The sequence below is a fragment of the Protobothrops mucrosquamatus genome, unplaced genomic scaffold (genome assembly GCF_001527695.2).
Source record: "Protobothrops mucrosquamatus isolate PMUCROS unplaced genomic scaffold, P.Mucros_1.0 scaffold41, whole genome shotgun sequence".
In the NCBI taxonomy this organism is placed as follows: Eukaryota; Metazoa; Chordata; class Lepidosauria; order Squamata; family Viperidae; genus Protobothrops; species Protobothrops mucrosquamatus.
Genome location: NW_015386423.1, coordinates 555,924 through 571,885, shown reverse-complemented (window position 1 = coordinate 571,885; position 15,962 = coordinate 555,924). Strand labels below are relative to the sequence as shown.

The window sequence follows — 15,962 nt, the reverse complement described above, 5'->3', positions numbered from 1 at the left end:
ATTTGATATTGATCTATACGGTAAGTGAAAAAATTTACTGTGTGCTGATGTTTTAACAAAGGGGATGCCTCCATCCTTCCCACAGGGTGGGGGGACGGCATGCAAGCCTTCTTCCTGCCATCTGCCTCCCCCCTGGATGATTTGGGGGGAGGAGAGATGTTGAATTTCCTCCCGTTTTCACAAGTAAACCCTATGTATGTCCTTCTTACCCTCCTGTCCCCCAGACCCCAACTTCCACAATTCCTTGCCTGCCTCCAGGACACCTGCAGGGGGTTAGGAGGAAGGATGCAGGACCAAGAAGAGGGAGGACAACTGAGCTTGGTAACAGAGGTGGGGCTTCCCTTCCACCTCCAGATTTTCAAAAAATAGGCATCCTGGGAATTTTTACTTTTAAATGTCTTTTGGAACTGCCATTGCCTCGCTTGCATTGCGTGCAAGACGCACCCCAGACGTCTTCTGCTATCACTCCTGGGATGCCCCCGGTCATCCTGGCCAGCACAGTTCAAAGGATGGCATCTAACCATCCACCGTTGGCTGGGAAGGTCCCAAAGGATTCTTTCTGGGAAGCCGCCTCTGAGGAAGGCAGAGAGAGAGAGAGGGAGATGATAGAGAGAGAGAGACAGACAGACAGACAGACAGAGAGAGAGAGAGAGAGAGAGAGAGAGAGAGAGAGAGAGAGAGAGAGAGAGAGGGAGATGATAGATAGAGAGATGATAGATAGATAGATAGAGAGGGAGGGAGGGAGGGAGAGGGAAAGAGAGAGGGAGATGATAGACAGAGAGAGATGATAAAAATGATAGAAAGGGGGGAGGGAGGGAGGGAGGGATGATAGAGAGTTGATAGACAGAGAGAGAGAGAGAAATGATAGATAGATAGATAGATAGATAGATGATAGAGATGATAGACAGACAGATAGAGCTAGAGAGAGAAAGAGATGATGCGCCTGCATTGTTAAGGAAGGCTGGCCTTTATTTGTTCTTCCCTAATAATCACTTCCTTCCCTCCACAGGGCTGTATCTGTAGCCAAACAGGAGGAGGGGGTGCTGAACCGTGCAAAAGGACAGATCGCAATTTGCAATTTACGGAGGGTTATTAACTGTCCTTGTGCTGAGATTACATTCCTCTAATGAAGGCCTCTTTTACTGCGCCATAAAAATTGAGTGTGTCCCATGCATTGGGGGGCAGGGGGAATTCTTCGGAAAAAGAGAATGCTGCGGTGAAGAAAAACAGAAAAATGCTGGTGGGCAAAAGCCATGGAGGAGGCCAACCCAGGATACTGAATGAATGTGCCAGGTCGTGTGAAAGCAGAAATGTCTTCCCTGGCACCAGCCACACACAAGGAAAAGGGGACCAAGGGCACAGCGGTTGATGCCAAGTGGGAAACGGAGCCCAAGTCCCTGTGGAGGAGGCCTCTCCTGAGCATCACACCAACCGTGACCCTCGGAATCCCCCCCACTTGGCAGCAAAGCTGCTCCACGAGGCCTTTGGGGAGGTCCCTTGGCCGGGAAAGTAGGACTGCCAGAGTGCCTGATCAGGCAACACCCGGAAAGCAGAAGGAAAAAAGCTGGAAAAGAACCCACAATCTTCTCCAGCTAACGGGAAAGGGATGATTTTGCTTAAGGACCGAAGCAGCCTTTCTCAGGGGAAGGAGCTTTTTTCAGTGAAAAGGGGCCCAGCCTTGTCTTAAGAATGCACATCCCAGTTTGCCAAATTAGTGGGGTTCTTCCTATTCTCAACTGCAAATATCTGAGAAGAAATGGCACCTGCTATGCAGACGTGCCTCTCTCCCTCGGCCTTGGCTAAGCAGGAGCACAGACGGAGGAATGTCTGCAACTGAGGCATTCTTCAGATTCCCTGGATGTTCTGATGCAGCCTTTTGGCTACAAAATACAGAATGAGAACCACAGGAGTGAAGATGCTTAGAAATTACTTACTGAGAAATACATTCAAGAAAAGAAATGTAAATATAAATTTAATACGGATTTTTAAAAAGCCAGAGTTGTGCAGAAACAGCATGGAAGGGGGGTGAGATGACATGAACGGACATGAATTCAGTTTTGACCAACTTGTCTTCTTGACACGCACAACTCCGCATCGGATTCCTTGGCTCCACGGGGGCATTTGGTTGAGGGAAGAAAAGGACCAGGCCTGTGTTTCCCCATCTTTTGTAAGAGCGCCAAAGGATGAGGAGGGGCGAGGTACCTGCCTGTGCTCAGATGATATTCGTGGCCCTTTTGCACTTCGGCTGAGCCAAGGGAAGGCCCTGCCCAGGGAGGCCGTGGCTTCTGTCCAAACACCTCCCGCAGGGCCACAGGCACGCCAGGACCTCTTCCCCCCTCCCCCAGCAGAGCTCCTGTTTTAGGTAGGCTGAACTTTCTGCCAGTGCAAAGCCTGATAAGCCGCTAATAAGCCACAGGTCCCGTTCAGCCCTCCAGGTGACGAGCTAAAGGCAAGTCAACCCACAAGGACCGGATCCATTTTTGAAAGCAGAGTCTCCAGTCCTGCTCTTCGACCACAGACATCCTTCTTCCACCCACCACAGGTGGAGGCTTTCACAACGTGCCGTAGAATTGTTTGAGGAGCTGCTTCTTATCCACCTTGCCCATTTGGTTGCGTGGAACTTCCTCCACCAGGAGCAGCTCGGAAGGGATGGTGTAAGCTGGCATGGTCTCCCTGGGCACAGAAGAGCCTGTTGGTTAACAAAGAGGCGGCAGCAACTCCCCGCCTCCTCCCTCCTGGGACGCACCAGCCCTCCAGTGCAGCCTCAAAGAAAAGAGGAGGCAGATGGTTCAGGAAAGACAATGGAAAGAGCTGGCTGTCTCGGAGTCCTCCGGCTTCTGCTTCTGGCGCCCCAACTTACCTTGCCCATTTCTTGAGGGTCTGGAGAGACAAATCCTGGCCCTTGTGGAGTTCTACCACAGCGCTGACCTTCTGGCCCCAGACAATGTCTGGGGCACCGATCACGGCAACATCTGCAGGAAAAGAGGATGGAGAACAAGCGTGTTGGGAAAGGGGCAGGAGCAACTCTTTCTACAAGAGATCTTTGACTCGCAAACTTCAAATTATTGACTTCAAATTATTCATTTAGTGGGGTTAAACTAATCTTAGGGACAGGCGGCAGATGGCTGGAGCTGATTTCATTTGCCTTAACTTGTACATGCAAGCTGCGCTTTTATTCATCTGTCCAGTCTTTATTTAACTTTATGATCTTTTTCTTCATGGCTTTTGAAAGAGAGCACTCCACCTTTTTGTCCTGGAGAATGGGCCGGTAGAAAGAAAACCAAATTTTGCAGCTTCTTGGTAAAATGCCATGTACATAATTAGCACTTCATTAATCAACAGCAAAATGGCAGAGCGCAGACAGCACCTGCAATGCTAGGGTGGGCCAGCAGGTGGCGCTCGACTTCCAGAGCGCTGATCTTGTAACCTCCGCTTTTGATGATGTCCACCGAGGTGCGTCCCCTGATCCAGTAGGTGCCTTCCTGATACACAGCGGTATCACCTGGGAAAAGAAAAGCAGAGGGCTGAGATGGGCACAGCTTCTCGGGACGGGGCCAAGGAACAGCCTGCAGCCTCCCAGAACCTGGGTGCCAGAGCCAAGGCGTCCTTGCCGGACGTAGAGCTCCGACGTAGAGGCCCTCCTGGCTGGCCTTAATCCTGCCCCAACGTCATCTACAGGACCCTCTGCAAAGACTTTCAGTGCCACCTTCCCAGGGCAGCCCCTGCCTCAGTGGCCATCTCCTCCCACGCATTTGTGCAGGCTTCCATTCTCCTCCAGTTCAGCCTGCTTGGCCCTTGGGATCCAAGGGGGGTGGGGGCTTTGCTGCCATCAGAGTGGTGGGCCGGAGGCTTCCTGCTTCAATCCTGCTTCCTGTTTTTGCAGGTATAATTATGGGCTATGGAGTGCAATCTACACAGCTGATGGAAGGCGCCCTGGGGATGGAATGCCCTTCTCTGGAAGGTTTCCTGCCTCGCTTGGCTTGATGGGCTGAGAATGCCACAATGAGGGGACACAAAGACCAGAGCAGAGAGTCACTCCCCCATCCCTCCATCAGCCACAGAACTGCTCTCCTCCCAAGCACCGTCCTTTGGGGGCTCCTGCTGAGATGGAAGCCGGACGCCTGTCGGTCCTTTTCAGATCTCCTTGGTTTGAAGGACCAAAGGCTGCTTCCACATCCGGACTTCTCCTCCCTTTGACAAGGGCATGTTCCCTGGCAGAAGCCCCCCACCCCCAGAGAGGAATATTCTGACATGGAAGACCCCTTAGAAGCTCTTCTCTGAAGCTAACCACAGCTGCGACAACTCTTGGGGCTTCATCGATTGGGGAACGACAAAGAACTGGCAGGCAGCAGCTGATGGAGCTGGCCAGATGCCACCTAAGGGGTGCAGAACACACACCTAAAAACCTCAGGCAGGAGCAAAATAGCAGGTGGACCCATTTAATCCAATCTTTTCTGGATGACCAACAACAGGACAACGGAAGAGGGTGTCACTCAATCACCTTGGAGCTCCAGGAGGAAATATTTTTCAGATCTTTTTCCTGCTAAATCTAACCAAATCCCAGGAAATTTTCCCTGCCACCCACTTGCCGGGTTCCCCAAACCCCACAGAGCAAATAAATGGCTTTCTCTTGAAAGGGAGATTTTCATTTCTGGAAAACAGGTGCTGGAAGGGCGAAGATGGGGGTGGGAAAGGATGGCAAACAATTAGAGGGAGGGAGATTAATGAGGGGTGGGGGGGAATGGCTGTCCCCACCACAGTCAGGCAAAAGAAGTTACGGCATTGGAGGATTGTGGTGTGTGTGTGTGTGTTGTGGACATAAACCTCCCCACACTCCCCAAACGAAAACTCCATCGATAGTTCCCCATCTGCTCACATATATCACATACTTCATTCCAGTTTATTAGCTGGAATAAATCATAAATATTTCATTATACATCAATGGTGCCTGACTCCGGGAAGGCACAATCTATCACCCCGATGCTCCCCGTGACCCGCCACTGCGCATTAAGCTTTCCAGTCTATTAAACAAGATTGATACAGAGCGCTGGATGGACTGGGGGAATGTGTTTATAACACACGGGGGGAAGGGGGGGCTGGAGCAAAGAAAGATCTCGTGGAGAGGGGGCTCCCAATTCAGTCGCTTGCCAAAGTCAAGGAGACAAAAGCCCCCCCAAGTGCCACCAGAGAGGAGCGCCATCTTGTCCAGACCATCCAAGTGCCCCCAGAGCCCTTGAGGGTCACTCAAGATGTAGGGCAGGGGTCTTCAAACTTGGCCCTTTTATGACTTGTGGATTTTAACTCCCAGAATTCCTCAGTCAGGCACACTGGCTGAGGAATTCTGGGAGTTGAAGTCCACAAGTCATAAAAGGGCCCAAGTTTGAAGACCCCTGGATTAAAGGGCCAAAGGAATGAAGGGAAGAAGACGACAGCTGCAGTGGTGAACTGATACACACACACAGACGCAAAAACAGACACACAAAGCCTTCTGCTGGATATGGGTACTGGCACCCCATTTTTCCTTGGAGAGAAGTGGATCGTGCGAGCCTGCTGGAGCAGATCCAGCCCAGCCTGTCCGCCCTTGCCTTCTGGTCATGGACAGGCCCTCCGGGGCCTCTGTGTGCTGCGCAGAGCCTGCCGTTGGAAGCCAAAGGCCTCTGGGCAGGGCATCCTGCAAGCACCCAGCGCCCACCCCCGAGCCTCTCCCAGCCTGGCACCGAAAGAGCTCCAGAGCACAGCGGGGATGCTGCAAAGAAGCAAGGGGGTCATTAGAAAGGGGGAATCTCTCTCCTTTCCTCCCCTCCCGTTAGCATTTAAGTATTTATAGGCAGCGCTGCAGATGGCGAGAAGGGAAGGGAAGGGAGCCCACTGTGCCTCTCGGCAGCTTGAGAGGCTGAATCCTGGCTGTAAGTAATTGGAATAACCAAGAGGCTGGAGTTAACCCCCCACCCCCACCCCATGCTCTGCGCCTCTCCTTCGCAGAACAGCCCTGGGATCAATTACACACCAGGCAAAAGCCAGCAACAGCCGCCTGCCCCCTTTCCCTGGGGGGGGGCACCTTCCTGGGAATCTTCTGAAGAAGATGATTAAATAATCCACTGAGGTGGCAACAGGAGGACGTCTGGAGGCTTTGGCAGTGGCCAGCGCAGTGGGGAGGCTTGTCTGGCGGAGGGTCTCTAAGCAAGTGGGCTGCCAGCCTCCCCCCTTTCCCCTCCTGCTCCCACTCGCTCGCTCGGAGTCAATATGCTCTCGGATACCCAGGGGAGGGCCCTCTGGAGAGCAAAGAGCAGAGGCCATCACTCCCCAGGATGTTATCTGGCCAGGATTACCCAACGGGAGGGGGAGGAAATCAGGAGGCTTACAGGTCCAGCTATTTTATTTATTTTTTTAAAAAAAACCATGACTTTACCAGCTCCCTGGGCAAACCATGTTAAATAAAAGGGGGGAAGGACTCAGGAGGCCTCGGATGGCGTCTGAAAAACCAAGGCATTCCTTCCAGGTGCTGGTGGACGGGGAGGAAAGGAAGCCGGCATTAAGCTCATTGCAAGGGAATTCTTGCCACTTGCTGTCCCCACCACCCTCATCCCATTTTCATTTTTGCCCCAGTAAAAGAAAGGAGCTCTGTGACTGAGCAGAGACCCCCCCTCAGAGCCGGCTGTGTGCGCATTCAGGGTGGGACAACAAAACGGAAGGTAGGAAGGGAACCTGACGGGGCAAGCGAAGGGCAGGGAGGTGCAGCTGCGGAGAAAAGAGGGGCCCGGCTGGCTCTTGGGAAAGTAAGTATCAGCTCATCCAAAGCCAAGCCTGCATTTGCTGGTGCATCAAAGTCTGACTGGCAAACGAAGGACAATTACCTTGCTTTGTGCCAGAGCTTCTCCCGGGCTGGGAAACTGGGGAAAATTAGGGGCTTAAATCCAGTCCTCCAGCTGTTCCCCTCAGTGTCCTCCTGTTTCTGCAGAGCGACCTTAAGGCAAAGGTGAAATTCCCAGAGAGACATTTCCATGTTGGCACGGGGAAATCATAGCCCAGGGCTCAGGAGACGCAGGTTCACCAGCCCTAAAGGGCATTCAGGGGAGTCGGACTGGGACTCCTCTGGGTTGGAGATGGATCTAATGTCCCAAAGGTGCTTTCAAAAATGCAACTGGAGTTCCTTGGTTTTTTTCCTTGAAAACCAAAGAAGCTTCTTGGATGAGGAGTGGAACATTTTCAAAGGATAAAACCAAGAAAGTCCAGTTGCCTTTCAAAAAGCACCTCTGGGACAAGCCTGACCTGGATGACGGAGAACCTCCATAGACAGACGGATCCAACCGTTCCCAAGACGTGGCTCTGGGATTAGGCCCTTCTTGTGTTGGACTCGCCCTGCTGGTAAGTGACAGGCAACATTTGCAGGAGAACATCATTAAGCAATAATTTTAAAGAACAAAAATAGTATTAATCAAATTTACAGCTGGGAGAGAGGGTGTAAACAAACAAGAAAAAATGCATGCTAGGATTTTAATTAGGCCCATTTCTATTTATAACTCGCATTGAACAGGCACGAGTCATTTCCACCTCAGGTGTGAACGCCCACAAAGGGAAACAAATGCCCGCCCCAGAGGGGGAAACACCTGCTCCTCTCCCGAAGCTGGGAAGGTGCCAGGGAAAACTACTGCCAATTCTCAACGAGGGCACCACGCCGAGCCATCTGCTTAACTCCTGCGCAGCGGCTGGGATGGAAGGGAAGGCCAGGGCCGGCAAAGGGGTTCTCACTCTCCCTAAGAAGAGACCGCAAGTCTCATCAGGCATTGACAACAGGGCCAGGGGGAGAGAGGTGCCTGAGTCCAAGTGGATTAAACAGGCCCGTCCATGCCCTTTGTGGGGATGGTCCTGTGTCCAGGAGCCCCTGTGGAAAAGCCGAGGCGGATTCGGGGAGTTGTGGCCGCCTCACCATAGGCAGCGGAACTCCTGAACCTCACCGACTGGCAGCAGTTCGAAGGGACGGGCGATTATTCCCATTTACCTGGTCTGATTCTCTTCATGAACTTTCCACGGCAGAAGGAATAAGGTGGGAGACTGAAGGCACCAACCTTTTCAAGGTCTTAGGAGTGCTGGCAGTTCTCCCGACATGCTTTTTAAGTTGCACTGCAGCTCCTGAGCAAGGCAGAGAGTGGATGACCCAGGAGAAGACCCTTTGAAAGAAGCACTGAGCGGCTTCTTAACCTCCTGCTGGAAAGTCCATTTTAGGGTTTGCGTGGACCCTGGAGACTTATAAATTTGTGCACATCCCATTGGAAGCGAGGCATCCGCACTCCGGCATGCATATATGCTGGAAAGCATATATGTTCCTAAGTGGCTGCACCTTCCAGGAAAGGCAGGAGGGACCACCTGCTTCCACACGGGAGCCTCTGGTTTAGGGCTTCTGAAAGCAAAAGGATCCAAATGCTAAGAAGCAGAATTTGGTTCTTCTCTAGAAAGAGCGACGCTGGCAGCCGTCTTGTTCTGCTGCATGTGGAAAGAAAGGAGCCTTTTAAAGCCTCCATCAAAGAAGTTAAATAACTCGACTTTTTAATGACATATTAATCAAAGCACATTGATTCCTGAATCAGATTCTCTTGCCAAAGGAGGCTTTGATCTTCCCAGCCCTGACGCAGGCATTAGGGGAGTTTTATTCTGACAATATAGCAATCAATAAAATCTTATTATATGGAGCTGATATACATGGATTTGCTCTGAGGATTTATGCTCCACTTTCAGAGCCAGTACTACTTCATGCCTCTGCTTCAACCTGTAATTGAAAATAAATCTCTCCAAACACTCCCTGGTTCCAGTCCCTGGACGTATTAGCAGCACCAATGGTGTCGGCCTTCCCACGGGGGGATTGTCGCTCTGTCATCTGGCTTCTCTGGGCCACTTAGCCAGAGTTTTCCTGCTGAGAAATTCTTTGCCCAGCAGGGGGGATTCAGGGATGGTTCTGGGGAAGTCCACCCTCGGACTGAATTGGTAGAAATGTTTTAAGTGCCAGAATTCACTGAGTTGAAGCAGGAAAACAACCCACCACCCTGGATCTTGAAAGAACACTAAAGCCACAAATGCTGATTTCTCTAAGGATGGACGTGAAATTACTTTGCAAGGACTGTTGGCTTTTTGCCGTTTCTTAGCAGTCTGGTATTTAGGCAACCTATCAAGAAAACTACCCACAAAAACAGTTATCTGTGGCTTGGCTTACTTGCTTGAGTAACCTGCGACTATCTGTTCTGCATGAATGTGGGTGATTCCTCCTGGTAGAACACCACATCATATTGATGCCCTTATTTTACAATGGTTTAAGATCTGAGACGGCGTAAGAGGATGACGGGTGGGATTCCCCACCACAGAAGCACCCTGAAGAGCCACGAGCTTCCTTGGATTGGCTCCTGCTGGTAACGAAGCAGTGCAGGGTCTCTCCCCTCCCAAACTCTCCCTTAGGCCCATCCAACCAATCGGGGTCCAGGGATGCCAGGACCCCCCCCTCCTCCTTCCTTTGACTGCTGAGGCACGGGGGGGGGGGAGGCTTTTGAGGCTGTTTTCTCCGGCCCCAGCAGAGCTCCGTCAATAACCACCCTTGCCGCGGCTATAATCATTTGCATTCTGCAGGGACAGTAATTAACTCATTCAGATGCAGCCTTTGAAACTTACTTAGTAGCATCATTTGGCTGCACTCATAAAGATACATTCAGGAGTAGGAATTTCTCTGAGACACCTGACTGCACACGGCAAGTACAAAATTCCCTAGAGAACCTCTCAATTTTTTTGTGTGAAAAAAAAAAAGGCTATTTGGTACGGTCACGACTGAGCCAAGGAGCAGCCTTACTCAATTGGTAAAGCTCCCAGGAGCCACTAGATGGCAGGGACAAGTCAGAATTTTCTCTGTTTTCTTTCTGCCCTCTAGAGGTTGTGTTGGGGACTGCAATCCAGATCCGTGTAGTGGTTGAAGCTGGCAAAGCAGGACTCAAGAGATTCCCAGGTCATTCTGTAAACATGGAGCAGGCATTTCTGATGCTGAAGACTGAAAAAAAAGAATGTCACAAAGTCCACAGACCAGTGGGAGGAGAAGGCTGCTCTATCCATCAAATTTTGATTGAATCTTCTAGTACATATTTCTTCTTACTTTCTTCTTTGCAATGAACAACGTATCTAGCTAGCGTGCGTCTGTGAAGCTTTTGTGGTCACTGAACGTGGGCTGAGTTTCTGGACGGCAGAGATCAACAGCCTGGCCTCGTGAGACTGGACAATCTGGTAGGCCTGCCTTTTGCAGAAAAGGCCTTGCCTCAGAGAGGGAGGGGGATGGGAAGGGGGGGGAGAGAAAGAAACTGTTCACACACAAGTGCAGAGGAGGCAAACCTGTGTAGTCTGAGATTTGCATTTCCCTCCCTCGAATGGCATCACTTGTGAAGGAGGGCTGCTTGTCTAATCTTTTCAGAGGATCCAAAAAAAAAAAAAAAACCCAGAGGAAGAAAAATGTTGAGAGTGGTAACGAGGAGGAGAGCAATCAAAATGCCGTTTCCCTGCCTTCCCATCTCGGTGTGCTGCCTTTGGGGATGGGGGAAATCTGGGCCAGCCTTCCATTTGCCCCCAGTCTGAAGGAGGAATCCTTTTTCATCCCCTCCCCCACCCCGCAATCTAACTCAGAAGTGAGCTCAGGCCTGCGAAAGGGTTAAGTTTAATTTATACTGATTTCCATTTAATATCCTTCTCTCCCGTAGGAGCCAGCAGCTGTGAGCTGATTGTAGTTTCTCATTATGCAGCCTGTATCACTAATGGCCTGTGACAAAGGCATGCCATCTTCCAGGCCGTACCCCTGAGAGCCAATTAAACACATATACCCCTTTCCTGCTTGTGGCACGTTACAATGAAATTAAACTGAATTTCAAAATCATTTTCTTCTAAAGACATCTCTTTACAATAATTAATGCATGCTATTCCTTTGCATCTGAAATATTTATCAGGAAGATCAACTCTGAAAAATACATTTTGAAAAAAACAACAACACGGGATTGCCTGTAACTCTGAGTGGCCTGCCACCCTCCCTGGCACTGCAGCAAGACCTGCTCAGCTGCAGCCATTTTTAAGTTATTAGTACCGCTAATGATAATATCAAAATGAGTAAATACGAGTAAAAAGTCACCAGAGAGAGCTTAAGAAGGGCTGATGCGAAACAGCACGTGGCGATTGAGGGTCTCAGAACATTCCCGCACACTCTTTGACAGACCTCACCCCAACGTCAGCCGTCTGATCTGTGTCCTTATTCCCCTGGGGAGATGGATGGGAAGACCCCTCAGCCAGGGATTGCGGAGGCCAATTTGAACGGGGAACATTAGCCGCTGCTGAGCTCCTTGGGCCAGCTGGTGCCATTAAGGCAGGCGCTGCGCTGAGAGGCCTCCCCTCTCTGCCCAGGCCGGAGGCTGATGGACAGGAACGGAAGTAATCAGGCGCCCAAGCGCCACTCGCAAGATGAATGACGCCCAGGCTGAACAAAGGGAGGACACGCGTCCCTTGTGTACCAACTTGCTAATCCAAACAGCCGGCCGTGGTTGGGAGGAAGGCAAAGAGGAAGCCGGGGTCAACAGGCTTAAGCAGCCAAAGGTGATTCTAACAGGTCGTGTGCCATCCCAAGGCCCCCTTGCGGGGCTCTTTCTTCGGTGGGGCTGAAGATACAAGTGCAGTTGGTGGAACAATTAACCAGTGGAACAACCTGCTCCAGAAGTTGTGGAAGTTCCAACGCTGGAAGTTTTAAAGAAGAGATTGGACAGCCATTTGTCTGAAATGGTATAGCACTTCCTGCCTGAGCAGGGGGTTGGACTAGATGACCTCCAAGGTCCCTTTATTCTGAAGCAAGGCCTGCTCTGCTTTCCTACTGCACCCCTTCAGAAGCCCTTGAGAAGCAGAGCGGCCATCAAACCCAGCAGCTGGTGCCAAGAGACACCCTCACAGTCACAACCTGCGGCACTGACCGCCTTCGTCTCTTTCACAACTGTGTTTCCTGCTTTGTAAAGCGAGGCAGCTAAGTCAGCGGTCCACAACCTTTCCAGCCTGGTAGCCCGGTGCGGGGGTGGGGGGGTGGGAACGGGGGAGGTGGTGGGTGGCATGCGCACACACAGCTCCATTTGTGCAAGCAGCGTGCGTGCACACCCCCCATTCGCGCGAGTGGAGCTTAGCACATGCACGCTTGCCCCTCGCTCACGTGGCCCGGTTTCGAACAGGCTACGGCCCAGTAGTAGGTTGGGGACCCCTGAGCTAAGTCACCATTGTTCTATTATGGCAGCAACCTTCATAGTTTACTGGGTGGTGTGAAGCACCTTCTTTTTCTCTGCCCCAAACTGCGCTCGATTCAGGCTCCTTCGGTGACCGATGAGCCCTCAGTGGGGTGAGCAAAATGCCAGGACCAGGGCATAAGCAGCAGCACCCGAGAGGCCTCCTTCTATGGGCTCAACCTTTTGAGTGCATTACCATTTGATGGCAAATGAGGCACTCAGTCAGGCCCCTGCCTTAAGCGTACAATGAGTAGGAATCAGATTGTTGCGACAGAATCACTGAAACGCTAAATTGGTTAAAAGGGGTCAAGTGCTATTTGGATACTAGAAACACCATTCACACAACCATTTATCAGAATTTCAAGCCACAGCTCTGCACTGTTTCCAAGTCATGGGCAAGTGCAAATCCAGTCTATTTCTGTAACCTTGAGCCACAAACCAACATGTGGGGCTGCTTTTTTTTTGCCCGTCCTACACTCAGTAGCCCTATAAATACACAGGGTCAGTCCAATAGCACGTCTAACTGAATAATGCCTCAGCTGGTGGCTCATTTGGGTCTCCAGATGGGGAAGGGGGTCTCCATCACCTTTTAACTCAGTGCATCTCAACCTTGGGCCCTTACAGATGTGTAGACATGAACTCCCAGAAGCTGGGGCATTCTGGGAGAGGAAGTCCACACATCTTCAAGCTGCCGAGGTTCACAAACACTGTTTTAACTAGACCCAGAACCTGAGATTCTTATCCCCAGCAAAGTACCTGTCTTGAACCAGCCATCGGGAGTAAAGGCCTCCTTGGTTTCAACAGGTCTGCTCCAATACTCCCGAAACACTGACGGGCCTTTCACAAAGAGCTCCCCTTCTTTGGCATCGAAGCCTGGAGTCACCTGTGGAAACAGAACAGTTATCTACCCAGTCAGCCCCAGGGGTCTTCAAATCCCACTCCCCCCCCCCAATAATGGTACTGGACACATAGCAACCCTGAAGAAGCCTCTGGCCTGCCAAGATAGGCGGCTCTCTACAAACCCTGGATATCTGCATTCTGTTATGGAAAGAGGAACACCTGTCGGCCACAGAGATAAGACTCCGGACAGATCTGGACTTCTCTGGCCCAGGTCTCAGCATGACAGCGAGGTTCAGGCTCCAGTTCTGCCCCTCGGACCTTCACCCCAACTGCTGTCTACCAAGGCAGAGGCTGAGCAAGGCAACGTGGCTCTGTCACATTTCCTCCTGAAAACCTGGGCCAAAGGCGCCAGCAGCACTGAGAAGGGGCAGCCAGGCAGGTGTTTCCGTTCCTTCCCATATCAATGAAAAAACTGGGTGAGCTTTGAACACCCTGTTGCCTCTGCTGGGATGCTGGCACAAGCTCAGGGCTGCCCCAGCCCATGTAGAGAACAGCTCCCTGGCAGCGGGCACACCCTCCTCTTGTAAGGGCTCACAGCCACATTGCTGGCTTGGAGTCAGTCTAAAACACACAGAGAGATAATGAGGATGTTATCAGAAGAGGATTTCGTTCCCGTGTAGCTGTGCTCCCTTGGATGCTTTGCATATTGCAGCAAATGTTTGCGCGCACTCGTTCCCCTGTGGCAAACCAGCCCACCCCACAGGGCCTCTTCCTAAATCTAAAGCCTGCACCTTTTTTCCCAATCAGGGCCTGGCTCTGCAGCCGGCTGGCTTGCTCTCCTTTCTCCTCCCAAATCTCCAAGGTATCCTTTCGTTGATGCACCGGATCTAACTTACAAGCAGCTGCTGAAAGCATCAGATGGCTAATTGTACAGATATCCCATTCTCCAAATGCCATATTTTAATGCACATTCTAGCTGCTTTAATGCGTTCGAGCAACTTTAACACAGAGGCACGGCTTGTGCCCTGCAAGGCTGGCGCTTTATAGCTTTCTGCTGCAAAACAGATCCGGCAAGTTGAGTTAGGCCAGCCGGTGCGGCAGATAGGATTACATTTGCCGTGCATGGAAATAAAAAAAGATTGCAATAAATTCTCTGAAGGAAGAAAGCCAGCTGATTATAAAATGGTTATTTTCAAAGTTTCATTTTTTTTACCTCTCTATTAGCAGGTGGTCTTGGTGAGGGGCTATAGAGGGAGGGGAGAGCCAGCCCCTCTTAATACAACTTCCCTTCCCAAGCCCCAGCGGCTCAATAGTTCTTTTACAGGTAATTTCTAATGATTCCCAAGAATCACAGAGGGCGCAGATTCAGTCCNCCCCCCCCCCCCCCCCCGTGTAAGGGCTACATCCTCAGCTAAGAAATACAATACTATCCCCCAACTCAACAATGTTGCAATCAATAATTTATTTAATAAATGCATATGGCCACCCATCTCATAAACATGCCTCTGGGTGCTTAACAATTAAAAGCAGAATTGAAACAGGATAAAATAACCCTTTTTAAAAACAACAACAACCCAACATCAATACCTAGAATAGCTGTCAGAAAAACCTCCCGGATGAGGCTGAGGGGGTGAACTGGAGGGTTCCTCCTCTTCCTCCTCCCAATTTAAGGGGAGGCTGTCAAGGGCAGGAGCGAGTGCCTGGCCCTGGGTGTGTGGGGCAAACAAAGGGCTCCCCAGTGAAATCCCAGGGGCCACGTGATGGGCCACTGCCCCCCCCCAGATGGCCCTGTGCTTCAGTTAAGCCTGGATGGTTTTTGTGGCCTCCACAGGCTCTGCAAAGAGGAAGCCCAAAGTAAGAAGGCTAATCTGGCCGGAGGGACCTGGCTGTAAACGCCGCAGCTGTTCCCTCTCCCATCACCAGCGGCAGCAGCAGCAGGCAGGAAGAGCCATAAAATTTAATTTTTCAAGACGTCCCTCCACGAAGGCGTTTTCCTCCTCCTCTTCCTCCTCCTCCTCCTCCTCCTCCTCTTCCTCCTCCTCCTCCTCCTCCTCCAGCAGCACCACCATCCCTGCTGCCCGGCACTGGTTAAAAATGCAAAGGGTTTGCGCTGCTGGTTTATATTTGCAATTAAATAATTACCTGAATCAAGATACTTAAGGAAGACTAGGAAGTTTCCTCTTGGCACAGAAGAGGGGGTGTTAAGCAGGAAAAAGCCCCCATCACTCCTGCTAGTTCTATCTGCATAAATGAATCGTTTTATTAATCCATCTGCTTAACAAAAATCAGAAATCTGAATAAACAATTTTTAATCAGAGAGAGGGGGAAAACCCCCACAGTGGGGAGCTCTTAATTGGTGCCCCCTCCTGGTTTACACTGCCAGATGACATTGGTCACACCGCATTCTCTGAGTTATGCTCTATCCACATCCACCAGCAACCTCCCCCCCCCCCACATACTTTAAGACTGAACAGCAAAGAGGGAGCGCTTCGGCCCTGCTTGCACACAGTTCATCCACAGTGAGAGAAAGAATTTTCTCTCCTGCAACCCAAAAGTCCAAAAGCTATTGCTGAAATGCTCATAAATATGGAGATGGCGGTCAAGGTGAGGCATTCATTGCACAAGATGCAGTCATGGCCACTAACATAGGTGTGGGGGGGGGGGCAAAGGTCAGGTGGAGGGAGGACCTCCTGAAGAGAAATCCCACCACAAAGAATTGGGGAGGATTCTGGGTGAACTCTTAGGCAGGACATCCCGTTCCTGTTCCTTCTACCCGTTTTGTTGTTTTTTAAGTTATCGCCTTTCCTCTGCCTACTGAGTTCCTTCAGCTGCTGCTCAGCTGGGAGGGGGGCG

General features: G+C 51.0%; 1 protein-coding gene across 1 annotated transcript in view; it reads right to left on the bottom strand.

Moving 5' to 3' along the window:
* Window positions 1–2,339: 2,339 nt before the first annotated feature.
* The window catches only part of ACSF3 (acyl-CoA synthetase family member 3), a 31,616-nt gene continuing 17,993 nt past the window's right edge, over window positions 2,340–15,962 (bottom strand). Inside the window, exons 7-10 of the mRNA XM_015811439.1 lie at window positions 13,026–13,152; window positions 3,368–3,502; window positions 2,861–2,972; window positions 2,340–2,673 (exon numbers count right to left, since the gene is read on the bottom strand). Coding sequence (XP_015666925.1) covers window positions 2,553–2,673; window positions 2,861–2,972; window positions 3,368–3,502; window positions 13,026–13,152 — 495 coding nt within the window. The 3' untranslated portion in view covers window positions 2,340–2,552. The remainder of the gene's footprint in view (window positions 2,674–2,860; window positions 2,973–3,367; window positions 3,503–13,025; window positions 13,153–15,962) is intronic.